The following is a 15,096-nucleotide window of genomic DNA, read 5'->3' as shown; positions in this document are numbered from 1 at the left end:
CGTGTCCTTGACAGTTTGGTCTACACAGTTCAAGACGGCCCCCCCCCCTGCCAGCTGGCTGGGCTCACTGTGTAATCCTAGTACAATTTAGCAGTTAATCAGTTTGAAACTATACAGGGTACATATCATACTTTAATACAGATATATTGATAAACTTTTAGCACACATCGTCGAGAGTTTTGGAGGAACCAGCCTGCTCACTAAGGCGGAGTCTGATTTTGACTTGTGATTGGTTATCATGCTTTTAGGAGGGAGATCTTTCGTTCTGTGAATTTTCCCCTACAATTACATTACATTAATGGCATTTGGCAGACACTCTTATCCGGAGTGACGTACAGTTGATTAGACTAAGACAATTCTGGAGCAATACAGGGTTAAGTTTTACAAACAGATGATGTGCTCTAAGGTTTATCATCCAGAGTCAGCAGAGAATGATGGGGACAGAGAGTGATGGAGTGAGAGTCAGAGCAGAATGATTCATGGTCAAACAGAGAAAGAAAGAGATCTGTGAAATTTGACAGGAAGTGAAGTTTGACAGGAAGCGTCACCAAGAACTTCAAACAAGAAAATGTTGCAAAGAGCCCTTCAAATACAAGTAGAATCCGACAGGCACAGGCGCAGGCTTTCATAGGAAACCACTCTGCTGCCTCAATAAATACATCAAAACAGAGCTGCTGGATGCCTCTTTCAATTAAGGCATCACATTGTGGTGCAGCAATGAGCCTCACGGCCTAAAATCGAATCTGGACAATGCCACTGCCACTGCCACTGCCACTGCCAAAAGTGGCCGCTCCATGGGGTGACGAGCAATTGATGATTGCGTGATTCCCTCTGGTCAGCTCCTACTGGCATATGACAGACGTTTCTCAAACTCCACTCAAGCTTAACTGTAGGCTGTGGTGTAACAAAAGTAGCAGTGACACCATAGATGTTCACATGTCATCAAATGCAAGTCCAATTTAGAGTCCAAGTCAAGTCTCAAGTCTCTGAGCTAGAGTCTAAGTCAAGTCTCAAGTCTCTGAGCTAGAGTCCGAGTCAAGTCTCAAGTCTCCAGTATAGTGCAGCCTAAACAACAGTATGGCTATAGAAATGAATCACGATCCCTATGCTAATTGAAGATATAGAAACCAGAAGTGTAGAAGACATATTTTGTCTTGATATATGACATCAAGTGTGTGACAACTGAAGAAGCAGTCTATCAGGGACAGACAAAAAGATAGTGGTTATTTTATTTATTTATTCATATATCAATGAACCGCCATGCCTGAGCCAATGTTTTGGCAAAGCCTTTCTCAAGATGGCTGGAGAAAGGCTTGCCAAAACCTCAGGTCCGGCATGGTAGGTAATTGATATATCAATAAATAAGATAAAATAAATAACCATTCTATTTTTAACTCTGTCTGACTCATGTGACATAATGTAAGCATTACCATGGGCTGTAATATAAGATGATGGTCAATAACAAAATAGGGGCTGGTTACATGAACATAGATTTTAATCCTGGACTTAATGCAGCTTTGTATGGATAATCTCCAATAAAATTTAGTCTAGGACAGGGCTTAATCTGCATCTGCGACTCTTAATTATAATTATAACTTTATTTGTAGATGAAGTTACAAAATGTTTAAATTTGAATCACATTACAGTATTGGTTTATTACAGTTTCTTTTACAATCACTTTGACACTAATTTCAGAAAACTGAAATGAATTTCAATTGCTGGGATACAATATACATAAACCAAAAATCATTTGATCACTGAACCAAATCAATTGTTCACAATGACTCAACTTAAGTATTAGCATTTCAAAATGAAATACACACATTACAGTTGAAAATACTGTCTTTTCATTCATTACAATGCATCTAACTACCAATGTGTTCAATGTATTGTTTCATTAGCCTTTCAGGACCCCAAAGGGAAGTATAGACATCCTCGGTTCGCCTGTCACACATTTGGTGTCACTCAGAGATAGGGACTCGAGTTTGTAATTCTTTGGTCGGATGTGAAATAGGTCGGATTTCACCCTGCTAGTGCCAGCACAGGAAACATGTATCGACCACCAGTTGTGGTCTTTCTAAAAGTGGAACCACTCTAAGCCATAAAAGGTGGGGTGCATGATATTTTTGCTCTCAAAAAATAAGTAGGCCTAAATGACTCGCTAGTTTATTTCGTAAACGGCCGCTTCCCCGTGTTCTGTTTGGATATGATTCATATGGTTCTTATGATTTTGTCCTACTTACTTTTGCCATATTACAGGTTTTTACAATCATTTGGACACTAATTTCAGAACCTTGAGGTCATGAGGCTAGACATTGTTTATGCAAGAAATCGGGAGCTATGAATTTGGGACTACATCTACATTATGCTATAGGAAAACCTTGAATCCTAAGGAATTCCATTGCACTATTGCATAGTATAATTATAAATCTTTTCAAAACCGCATGCAATTACAGTAGCCTACATGCCATACTCGGGTTCTATGGTAGCTTTTAATGTTAACGTCAATTACAAACAAGCTCTCTCGAAAATACAGTTCATATTTGTATTACACTGGAATGCCAAACAATGTCCACGCAACTAGTACATAATGTCACCTAACAAGACATTCAAAATCACTCGCTCTCCTGCTTGCATATCGATCTTAAAGACCATACTGAAACGTTTTTAAAATGGTACAACCCTTAATCAGGCTCCTGATCAAAATCCCATTACATGGTCATTTTTGCTGAAAATGCAGCCAAATTGACAATGAAAATGTACGGGGCTTTTTTGTTTGTTTTAAAGTTACGCTCGTGGTTCTCTAGCTTGGATAGCTTTTCAAGATTAACCATTTGAAGTGCAATCCAAAATCGCTACATCTTGGCAGTCAACAAAATAAGAATATATGCGCTTCTGTTATGCTGATTAAATGGTGACATGAACATCATACTGAGTCTGAAACACGTCATTTGGCCAACACAACAGTTTATCCAAGTTACGTTAATGCAACACTGAACAGCAGTGGGATCAGCTCCGGTGCTAGTAAATTGACTTATCTTTCAAATGTTGAAATTTGACGTGGCTGCTCCCGCATTTTTTATTTTCATTCTCCACATTTTGCAAATTGCAATCATTTTGTATGGCTCGATGATCCTGAATTATTTAAACTCAAAAGGCCACAACATGCGGAACTCTACCTGATCTTAGCGAGCTATGCTGCAAGAAATACAGCATAGGGTGTTGGTATGGTTGCAACATTGTGGTGTGTAAAATTATGTTGGGTGTGTTTTAACTAAGGAATATCTTTAATATAAATAATTTAAATTGGCTGTGACATTGTTCACTTCGTCATTTTCACAAAGCCATTTGGCAGACTCTTATTGTTCATGAGTCCTAATTGACGAGTCCGAGTCGAATCTCAAGTAATTTTTGGACAAGTCTGAGTCGAGTCTGGAGTCCGTGTATGTGCGACTCAAATGCGACTCGAGTCCGAGTTGCTGACTCGAGTCCCTATCTCTGAGTGACACCAAATGTGTGACAGGCAAACCGAGGATGTCTATACTTCCCTTTGGGGTCCTGATGCATTTACTTCCATTATCACAGATATATCAACTTTGCCTTTAAGTTTGGCTAAACGTACAAACTTTAAGCTTAAAGCTAAAATAATTAGACATGGCTTAGGTAAACCACACAAAATATTTCACCACACATTGCAAATTCATCTGCAGCTACCCATTCTGTCATATTGGGAGCTACAGTGTACATTTTCAATCACTAAAAAAAGGAACATCACCTACCTTACTTCACTACTGTTGCATCAGCAAAGATTACATTAATGGCATTTGGCAGATGCTCTTATCCAGAGCGACATACAACAAAGTGCAAAGTGCATACCCATAACCAGGGATAAGTGCGCTGGGAAGTACAATTTCAACTGTATTGGGTGGATATTTACGGATACTTAGTTAGGGCTACTTTTCTTTTAGGTCTACACAAGCTGCACATACCCATGTTTTTTAAACTAGCTAACTTGCATGCTATCTTGCTAACTATAATACGGGAACAGATTCATCAATTTATAACTGGTTAAATCTTGGGAGTGCACACTAGCCTACCTAGGCTAACAACTTTGGTACTGGTAGCCATCAAATGATAGCTATCAGATGCAATCTAATGATTACAAGAAGTAGCTAAGAAGCTAAGACAGTTAGTTAACTAGCCAATTACTGTACAAACATGATGCTTTATATGCTAGCAATGAAGCCAAGCACTGCAGGCATAATGGTGTCTAGCCTATGTCTCTTCCGGACGAATGCGCAGCCCAGCCATTTCATGATGGCTAAACTAAATAAATAAATATTTAAACATGAAATAGATTACCGGTACATGCTAGATGTGTAATGGAAAACAATTCCTGCTAACGTTAGCTGTAGGTCAAACCAAGAATGAGGTGGCAGCAGATGACACATAGTACAGTGTGACAAACAAACAAACAAACAAACAAACGAACGCATGAGCAAGTGAACAAATGAACAAACTGACTGAGACTGTTCCATAGTCCTCCCACGCCCCGATTTCATCAGGTGAGGGACAATATCAAATCAATTACTCCAATATACTAAATCTGCCAGGATTTAATTTTATACTAAATCCTATCAGGACCGATACAGTAACACAATTATTACAGATGGGGGTATTTAAAGCTACAGCAACCCCAGTGGCCTTGAGATATGGATAAAACTAAATCAGTCTCTTCAGGACAGATACAGTAATAGAATGAGCAGGGGCAGCAGCAGGAAAAGGCCAGAGAGCAATGGGAAAAGGCGACAGACCATTGAGAGACTTCCTTCAAACTGATGAGAGCAAATTAGTCCTGCTCACGCCCCTAGCTCCTCTCTGCTATTAACAGAGGTTAAAAATATCCTATCCAGGAGGAACCTGTCTGCAATGTGCAAACCTCAATATTCAGTTCTTTATCCACACTCATCATAATCCCTTGCCAATCACTGGTGCTAATTGGGTGCTGGTTATTTGGATATGAAACACCTTTAGTGTATCTGTACCTGACAGTAAATGTGCACTGTTCCATTCCATTTTCATAAATGTTACAAAAGAAACCTGCAGGATTAATTGAACAGCTATTGGAACTCATAAGCACACACGGTTTGGGATACAATGCTCCTGTGGGTTTTCTGTATTCCATATTTAGTCATAAATTGGAGAAATGCAACACAGGTCTAAATTCAGCAACCATGGAAACATGCAAACTGTAATGGAAGAAGTGCTATAATTTATTATTATGTCTTGCTAGTCTGATCTCATAGTGAAAAATAATTAACAAATGTGTGTGAGTATGTGCATGTGTGCGTGGGTATGTGCGTATGTATGTGCTGATATTTGTATTTACGTTTGTGTGCATGGCTGTCTGTGTGCACGTTCATGCATGTGTCTGGAGATACAAAGGATTGTAAACAGGTGTGCTATGAAAGAGAATTGTCACACTAATTAAATTACCATGACAACGGGCACCCTGCAACCCTGATGCTCAGCTGTCAGAATGAAAACTTGTGCCAAGTCAACCAAACCAGAACAAAAGGCCTGTTTCACTGTGAAGCCCACTGCAATAACAGAAACCTATTCACACCAGTGTGTGTGTGTGTGTGTGTGCATGTGTGTGTGTGTGTGTGTGTGTACAAGGTATGTTTTGAAGGGGGGAGGGGGTGAGACTCTGGTCAAGCGCAGAGCGTTAACACAACACATAGGAGAAATATGAATGGAAAATGGAAATATACACAGACTTCTTCGGCTGATGTAAGTGTGGCACATTATTTCCACATTGGTTACCATGTCATTTAAAAATCATATATCATTTCTAGGAAAAAATGGCAATCATTTACATTCCATCCATCCAGCCATTATCTTAACCCGCTTATCCTGAACAGGGTCGCTGGAGCCTATCCCAGCATACATTGGGCGAAAAGCAGGAATACACCCTGGACAGGTCGCCAGTCCATCGCAGGACACACACACCATTCACTCACGGGCAATTTAGACTCTCCAATCAGCCTAACCTGCAAGTCTTTGGACTGGAAACCAGAGGGAGGAAAACAGAGTACCTGGAGGAAACCCACATGAACACGGGGAGAACATGCAAACTCCCCGACCAGGATTTGAACCCAGGACCTCCTTGCTGTGAGGCGGCAGTGCTACCCACTGCACCATCCGTGCTGCCTCATTTACATTCCAGTAGTAAACAGGAGGGAAGAAGACAGAATGTGGATACACCACCACACAATGAGGTTGTATGTAAGTCAGCCTTTCAGTTGAAAGCAGTTTTTGAATTACTCCTGCCTACGTACTATGTGCTCTTGTCCAACCACTGTGCCCAGTTCAAACCCGGTCCAGGATTGAATAAACATTAGTCTTTAGCTTTAAAAGACAAATAAAAGCAAAGATTAATTTCTGAAGAAATACAATTTTGCTAGTTAAATTTGGTTACCGTACCACGAAAGTCATCAAACCAATTCTGGTCAGCAAAACTTTGCAAAGACAAGACAAAATCACAAGCACTGAGTGAATCTTATCCCCAGTCCCTGTCATGGGCATTGTGTTCACAGTGAGTGGGTTTTTGTTTTTTGTTTGGATGGAGGGGGTCTGTCTACAGTAAGGGGGGGGGGGGGGGGGTCTTTGCTGTACCTTCCTTGGCGTAGTAGAGGATCTCTACTTTACTCTCCTCAGAGCCCAGCAATGCCTGGGCCACCTGTGCCAGGGCCCCCTTCAAGGTGCCCGGTCCCACCAGGAACTGACAGGTGCAGGGCTGCTGCATGATCTCAGCCCGTGAGAAGCCGAACATTTGGCAGAAACCTTCATTGCAGTAAATGATGCCGCAGTTCTTCATCTGTGCGTTGGCGATCAGGAACTTGCGGTCTGCAGAGAGAGGGACACAAGGAAAATGGCCAAGTGAGGGCAGATAAAGAGGGGGGGAAGAAATAAACACCCACAAGGGATAAGGGGCTGAACACGACACAATGAATACTGGAGAAAAAGAGCCACTGCTCAAGGCCTGAAGCTAAAAATGCAACGGCAGCACCGTGACTGTAGCACAGCCCCCAGTTGACACATAGCAGATTGTTGTTAAGAGGTGTCGAGTCAGGATCGACATTATTCACACCTCAATATAACAATTAATTTGGAGTTCTATCAAAATGAATGCCAAAACATGACGTGGGAATGACCAGGACTGAGAATCACTATGGTATTTAGTCATAGTGATGCACAACATCATCAATTATAAATATAGAAAACAAAGGGTTTACTCAGTAGTATATTACGTTGTTGGAAATTTGGTGTGGTTTTAGCTCTCAGGCACACACACAGGCAGTAGGGATGCTATTTACTGATTGCACTGTTGCTAAGCAGCTACTCTCTGTTCCTCTCACGGAGCCACAGAAGCTGGAGAGAAGATGGTGGCTCTGACATAACTGGAGAGTGTGACTAACCAAAGGTATCAACCTGTACTGGACAGTGCCCAAACTGCCAACAGAAATTACTCTACAGTAAACTCAATCCAAGTGGACTGCTACTTTCAAAAACAAAAATAAAATCCAACTTTTCGTTAAAATATTATAGCCTGTATTTCAGACCCTCTAAATCCAATTTTTCAACTTGGTAAACGGTTTACAGTTTTTTGCAATCACTAATCTCACAAGCTTGTGATCAATTTTCAAAACCTTAGACACAACACTCAAAATGGTAAGCACTTGTAAAACAGCCTGTTCGCCTCAAAACATGCATTGTGCACTCATATCTTTGAAGAAATCTTGCACTTCCAAACTCATTGGTTCAAATTCCTAATGTTTCATTAAATACTATAGGAGCACCAACACAAACAATAACTATAGATTCACTGTTTAGTTGTGTTTACAATACTTTACTATAGCATGAAAAAATACTTGATACATGTTTCAATATGGTCTTTTTGTGGTTATAAATAAAGGGAATAGTGGAAACAGTAGAAGAGAGTGTTATCATTGATACTGAATACTGTAAAAAATATATATAATTATAACATACCGTGGGTTTGTTTCAGTTTTTTTTTACAATCGCAAACAAGCATTTTTTGATAATTTTTAGAACTTTTTAGAACTTTTCACAGTTTGCACAAGAGCACTGTATGTGGACCAAACTGAATGATTTTTTCATTGCTTTTACAAAAAATCTGGCTGAACCACCAAAAACTATGCGTTTCTACAGAAAATAGTGCATCGACTGTAATGCCACTGTTTGTTAGTGTTTTTTAGATCATTGTTCTATGATTGACACAAAAAATATATAGTGCTGGTGCTTTTCCTTTGAGCCATGTTGGTGCAGAGAGTTGTATGAAGAGTTTTGAAAAAGTGAATTCTAAGCAATTGTAATTAATCATAGCAATTATAGGTACAAAGCGGGACAAATTCCTGAACTGCAGTGAAAGACATTGTACTCTACCAGGACACCCCCCCCACCTCTAAGACGAGAAACAAGGCCACCTCTCTGAAGGAGTACTTGTTGTCTGCCATTCCATTGACCACCTCCTCCTCCTCTCACTGCTTGATCTCTATTCTCACATGGATCATCTGACTGCTCCATGTTGTCACTATGTTGTTGCAGGTGGATACACATCCTTACTCTTGCTCTTACCACTATGTAAAATCAATCATCAGTCATTTGACAACCAGCTCAAACATGCGTGTCAAAAAAGGTTGAAAACCCCTGTGACAAAAGATGGTGATGCAATATTACATTCAATGATAATGTGGTGAAATTGATCCTGTTCCGAAGTAATTGGTGTCAATCGATTATTTATCCTAAAACATTCATGATCTAAACATGGAATGTTGTTACAAGTCATCTGTTTCCATAAAACTATGCTTTAGGAGTACTGTTACTGTTACTTATTTGAGTAGTTGGATAAATTGGTAGTTAGATGCATTGTAATGAATGAAAGACCACAACTGGTGGTCGATACATGTTTCCTGTGCTGGCACTAGCAGGGCCAAAATGGACCTATTTCACATCCGAACAAAAAATTACAAACTCGAGTCCCTATCTCTGAGTGACACCAAATGTGTGACAGGCGAACCGAGGATGTCTATACTTCCCTTTGGGGTCCTGAAAGGCTAATGAAACAATACATTGAATACATTGGTAGTTAGATGCATTGTAATGAATGAAAAGAAATGTATGTATTTAATTTTGAAATGCTAAAACTTTGAAAGTTAAGTTCAGTCATTGTGAACAAGTGATTTGGTTCAGGGATCAAATTATTTGTGGTTTATGTATATTGTATCCAAGCAATTGGAAAAAGTGTTTACAGTTTTGAAAAATGCATTTTGATGATCCGTTTTGAGTTTTGTGTCTACAGTTTTGAAAAATTACCTCAAGGTTATGAAATTAGGGTCAAAGTGATTATAAAAAACTGCTATGATATTAAAAAAGTAGCTATACATTAATGGTACTTTTTTCCAGATCGACTAAATATGCCATAGAAAGGCACAAACTGTGTGTATCAGCTACAAAAACAAGGGCATGGGCACACAATATCAAGTATAAAAACGGAGGCATAGAACAGTTTCCACCATTCTTATTCCACTGAACTGAAAGATATGCGGACATACAAAGGAAAGGGCAGATTTTCACTATGCCCTTGACTAAGGGCCATGGCCAGCAATCAGACCTCTCCTCAGACAAATGTTACTCTCAGTGAGACCCACACTACCATTCCGTGATTGGAAGCTTGACTGCTTAATTAAAATTAGCAGGAAACTTGGCTGAAAAATATGACTCCACACAGCTTCATTGCATGGGACATTTTGTACACTCACCTCAAGTTACCTCACTTTTCCCTCAGCCACCCCTTGGAGATCCATAGGTAGCTGGGCCTAGTTTTTCAACATTTCTCCAGATCCAGAATGATGCAGAATAGTCCAGATAGCATAATCTGCATCCAAAATCATTCAGATTCCAAGATCATTTATCCTACCATTTAAGATGATTTTTACTACAATTCTGCATTTAGCTATAATTCTGAGAGATGCCACAGCCACCTTTAAACTTCATTAAGGCTGGTAATTGGATTACCAAGAAAGAATCTGGATCACAATCTTTGCCGGCCCTCAAAAACCCAACTAAATGCAAACCAAATGCTGAATTCTAGGTTGCGGGGCACGTCAAGGTAAATTTATTTCTGTCTTCCTGTTTGCTGTAACCACTATGTGTGGCTGTCACTGCTGCATGAGGTGTAGAGAAATAAGGGGACAGGAAAACAGGCGGCTCATAACTAAGAGAAAGGCCGGGCATATGGCAGACCCACTGCGGAGTAGAGCCAGAAGCCCACCGGTGGGCGAGCTTGTCACCTGCGACACGCTGTTATGCACCGGGTCCGAGCGGCTTTTTATTTCATCCTCGCCCACAGCGATGTGATGTTGCAGAGGTGTTACTATGAAGCACTCGCTGCACCATCTAGAACCATCTAGAAGTGGAGATGCATGGTGGGAGGGCGTGGACATACACTGAGCACTTTATTAGGAACACTACGCTAATACTGGGTAGGGCCTCCCTTTGCTCTCAAAACAGCCTCAATTCTTCCTGGCATGGATTCCACAAGATGTTGAAAACATTACTTTGACATTCTGTTCCATGATTGCCACACACAATTTCTGCAGATTTGTCAACTGCACATTCATGCTGCGAATCTCCTGTTCTGCCACATCCAAAAGGTGTTCTATTAGATTCCAAACCAGTGACTGGGAAGGCCACTGAAGAACATTGAACTCATTGTCATGTTCATGCAACCAGTTTGAGACAACTTCTGCTTTGCGACATGGTGCATTATCATGCTGGAAGTAGCCATTAGAAGATGGGTACATTGTGGCCATAACAGGATGTACATGGTCAGCAACAATACTGAAATAGGCTGTGGAATTCAAGCGATGATTGATTGGTATTAACAGGCCCAAAGTGGGCCAAGAAAACTTTTCTTTGTTTTCTGAGTAAACTCTAGAGACTGTTGTGCGTGAAAATCATAGGAGATCAGCAGTTACAGAAATACTCAAACCAGCCTGTCTGTCACCAACAATCATGCCATGGTCGACCACATTCTGATGGTTGATGTGAACATTAACAGAAGCTCCTGACCTGTATCTGCATGATTTTATGCATTGCACTTTTATGCATTGCACGATTGGCCGATTAGATAATCGCATTAATAAGTAGGTGTACAGGTGCTCCTAATAAAGTGCTCAGTGAGTGTATATGCAGGGTCTTATGGGTCTGTTTTATGAGTTATGGAAATTCTATAGAAATTCAAGAAAAACAAGAACCAAACAAAGTTATCTTACTGATCGACTGCAAGTAGGTGTGCAATAATAAAGACAATGAGCCAGGAGGATGGTTATTTGAGTGTGCGAGTGTGTCTGTTAATGAGTTTTGCCTCTTCATCATCAAGACCACCAGCAGGCAGTCTCCTGGCTCACTGCAGTGTTGGGTCAACACAGTACCGGGATGGCGAGGGAACACATTGACAGTTATGATATGCAGGCTAGTGAATGTGAATTCAGGCCACAGGGGGTGTGTATCACTGCAGGTAATGCTGTTTACCACCTGCTGAGCTGAATAGCGATCCTCACCAATATAAAAGGATCTTAGCAATACGGCTTCCAAACCGTAGGCAGCAAGGGGTTGAATAAGTGCACATCCAGAAAACACCGCAGCTATCAAAGACATAATTACAGTTTATGAGTGTGAGTCAGGGCAACAGTTTGATTTTGACTCATAGAAAAGGGTTAAAGTCAGTGTAAATTACAGTCAGAGGAAACATTTAAAATGAGGGCTATAACTAGGTAGTCTTGAGTCTCAGCTGTCATAGAACTTTCAGTTCGATTTACATTACAGCCTGAGGGGTCTTGAAGACCTCACCATCTGCTGACTGTGAGAAATTGAGGGATTTAGTCATTGAAGGGACGACTGTGCAGAATAAATGGGCAATTTCAGCATTATGGATGTGACATTTGGACACAGAATGACAAACAAAATCACTCAGAGAAATTACCCTTCTTACATTTCTTAATACATATTATCATAGCACCCACTTGGCTGAGGGGAAGGGCCAAAAGAATCATTTAAGAAATATTGTTAAGCCAGAAAAAATGTGACAAATAACTTGCGTCATGGATGTGATGCAAAAAAAACTCACTTTCTAAAAACTTCACTTCAAAAAATTGAAAATATTTATATCTTTGTATTGTTTTTATGAGGATACCAGCGTTATGGATGTGACGACATTGCGTTATGGATGTGACAGATCTGAAAAACACATTGTTTGACTACTTACTACCCAATCAAATTTTATCATAACACATTTGCTTTCATCTGAGATGGTTCTGAATGTCAGTTTCAACATTGAGAAACCATATATGAAATGGTTTTGAATGTTTTCAAGATGGCCGCCAGATAGCATGGGACTTCTAAATACATTTTTAAGCATTTTCCTGTTGTTAGCCTTGGGACTGCAATGACCTGATTTCAAAATGGTCACAATCCACTGTTTGGGACATAATAAGTTTAAACTCAGTATGTTTGTTTTTTCATGATCAGGTTGACATTAATCTTTAATCGCCCACATAAGGGATCATGTTGTAACCATGGCCGTTGGAATTGTCCTTATCCAGTTACTTGACCACCATGAAACCCTGGACAGTGTCTAAGTTCCATCCACAGTTCCCACAGCCACTAAAGGGGCAAGACACTTGTTAATCCTAATGAGTAAAATATCACAAAGGCGTGATTTCACATCTGCACGGGACACCTCAAGTTTTGACGTACGGCAAAATGATTTGTTGCGTAGATGTTGGTATGTGTTCCAGTATGTGCGCGTTGCTGTTTTGAGAAGCGGTGCAAATGTTTGTCTTACACTAAATAAAGCACGTCAGTGCATCCTGTGTGGGGGCATGACAAAGTGCCCCGGCATGATACTGAGGTACAAACATACAGTTGATAAAGAAGCCATCTGTTTTCCATCCCAGTAGCATTTCACACTGCAGTGAAAGAGTCCCAACCACAGAAACTGAAAAACTGAAACCAAAAAAACAGCAGAAGTGTATTTATTTTCCAAGTTTAATCATCACTGCATTATCAATTTCTCTGTGGAACGTGTAACAAGGAATACTGTACATATGGCCCTGGTTTTAGTGCTCTGACACAATGCAGCCTACACATGCGGACGTAGGCTGTAAATTAATATGGTTGTGTGTTCATTCGATGACAACAGCAGCATTGTGGAGTAGCTTCCTTGTTTCAATGTTACTTTTATGGTAGCTCACATATAGGTAAGTACATATCATCTCCTGTCCAAAACTCACTCACTCTGTTGTACACACATGAACACACCTCCAAAACATCAATTTGATAAAAGTAGGTTTTGCAAACTATATATGTTTTTAAGATGCTTCTGGAGGAATTGCGATGCTGCAAGCATATTCAAAGACATGGATTGCACACTTGTATCACTCCGGTATCACATCACTGAAATCACCAAATAGCTGCCATATGTCTCAAAGCAGAACCTAGTATACCGCCCACATCCTGATAGAGGTGTGAAAGAAAACCGTTTTTTAATGTTGCACATCGGTAGATTAATTTTAATCTTTGAGAGCACTTGTTAGGTTTGATCATTTTAATCTTTGAGAGCACTTGTTAGGTTTGATAATGCACCTGTACTTCTCAACTTGCATACTAAAGCTCAACTTGGCTAAAACTGAGATGCTGTACTTCCCAGCCAAGTCCTCTCCCCTGCTTGACCTTTCATGCTCCCTGAAAAGTACCGTAGTGTTGCCCTCTTCATCAGAGTGACTCTAGAAAAACTGTCTTTCTCTAAGAACATCACAGTGCTATGTCGGGCCCCTTCCTCACTACATACTCAGCCCAGCTCTTAGTCTCTTAGTCTTGGCTGGTAATTTCCCACCTGGGCTACTGTAATTCTCTCCTCTCTGGCCTCCCTGCCATCAGTCTTCTGCCAGTTAATCCACAGCGCTGCAGCTCACCTGATCTACAACCTACCCAGACTCAGCCATGGCGTTTGCCTTCGCATCTCCATCCACTGGTCATGTTTCCAATCTGTTCTGGAATGAACTGAACTGAACTTAGGACAGCAGAAATCCTGAAAGAGTGATCCTATTTTTTCTTTTTGAATTTTGAATTCTTTGCAGCATGGATTCAACAGGATGCAGAAAATATCCCTTAGGGATTTTGGTCCATGCTAACTCAATAATATCATGCAGTTCCTGCAGATTTTTCTGCCACACATTTCTGCTGCAAACCTCCTGTTCCACCTCATCTAAAAGATTTTCTATTGGATTGAGATCTGGGGACTGTGCAGACCATTGGGAGTAAACTGAAATCACTGTCATGTTCATGGAACCAGCTTCAGATGAAGCATGCTTTGTGACGTGGCGTATTATCCTCCGGGAAGTACATTACAAAAGGGTAGACAGTGGTCATTTAGGGATGCATGTGGACAGCAACAATGCTTAAAAAGAGTGCAGTCCATAAGTATTTGAACAGTGACACAATATTTGGCTTTGTACTCCAGCCCATTGACTTTGAAATAAAGCAATGACTATTATGAAAGTGCAGACTTTTAGCATTAATCTGAGGGGTTTTACATCCATAATGAGTGTACAGTGTAGCTAGTATAGCCATTTTAATACATAGTCCCCCATATTTTAAGGAACCAAAAATAATTTGGTAATTGGCAGCTCAAATGCCAGATGTGTTAAGTTGCATCATTCGTTCAGTTGTAACCAAAGATCTAAAGTTGATTCTAGGAGTGCCATCTGCATTTGGAGTCTATTGTTGTTGTCCCTCAACATCAGGACCAAAGAACTTTCAATGCCAGTAAATAAATCAGAGCCATAGCCAATAAAATAGTTGTGTTAAAATCAAGTTTGGTGCATTGTTAAGAAGCAAGAACGCACTGGTGAGCCCAAACAACCTGGTTGACCATGGAAAACTACTGTAGTGGATGACAGAAGAATCCCTCAAATAGTGAAGAAAAATCCCTTTGTAACTGTTCAACCG

The 15,096-nt window shown here is 40.4% G+C and overlaps 1 protein-coding gene across 1 annotated transcript in view; it reads right to left on the bottom strand.

Moving 5' to 3' along the window:
• The window catches only part of LOC133121240 (potassium voltage-gated channel subfamily H member 6-like), a 69,068-nt gene that overhangs the window by 49,233 nt on the left and 4,739 nt on the right, over window positions 1-15,096 (bottom strand). The window contains exon 2 of the mRNA XM_061230445.1: window positions 6,679-6,909. Coding sequence (XP_061086429.1) covers window positions 6,679-6,909 — 231 coding nt within the window. The remainder of the gene's footprint in view (window positions 1-6,678; window positions 6,910-15,096) is intronic.

The sequence above is a fragment of the Conger conger genome, chromosome 2, assembly GCF_963514075.1.
Source record: "Conger conger chromosome 2, fConCon1.1, whole genome shotgun sequence".
NCBI lineage: Eukaryota > Metazoa > Chordata > Actinopteri > Anguilliformes > Congridae > Conger > Conger conger.
The sequence above is the reverse complement of the archived record's forward strand: the minus strand, read 5'-3'. Positions and strand labels throughout refer to the sequence as shown.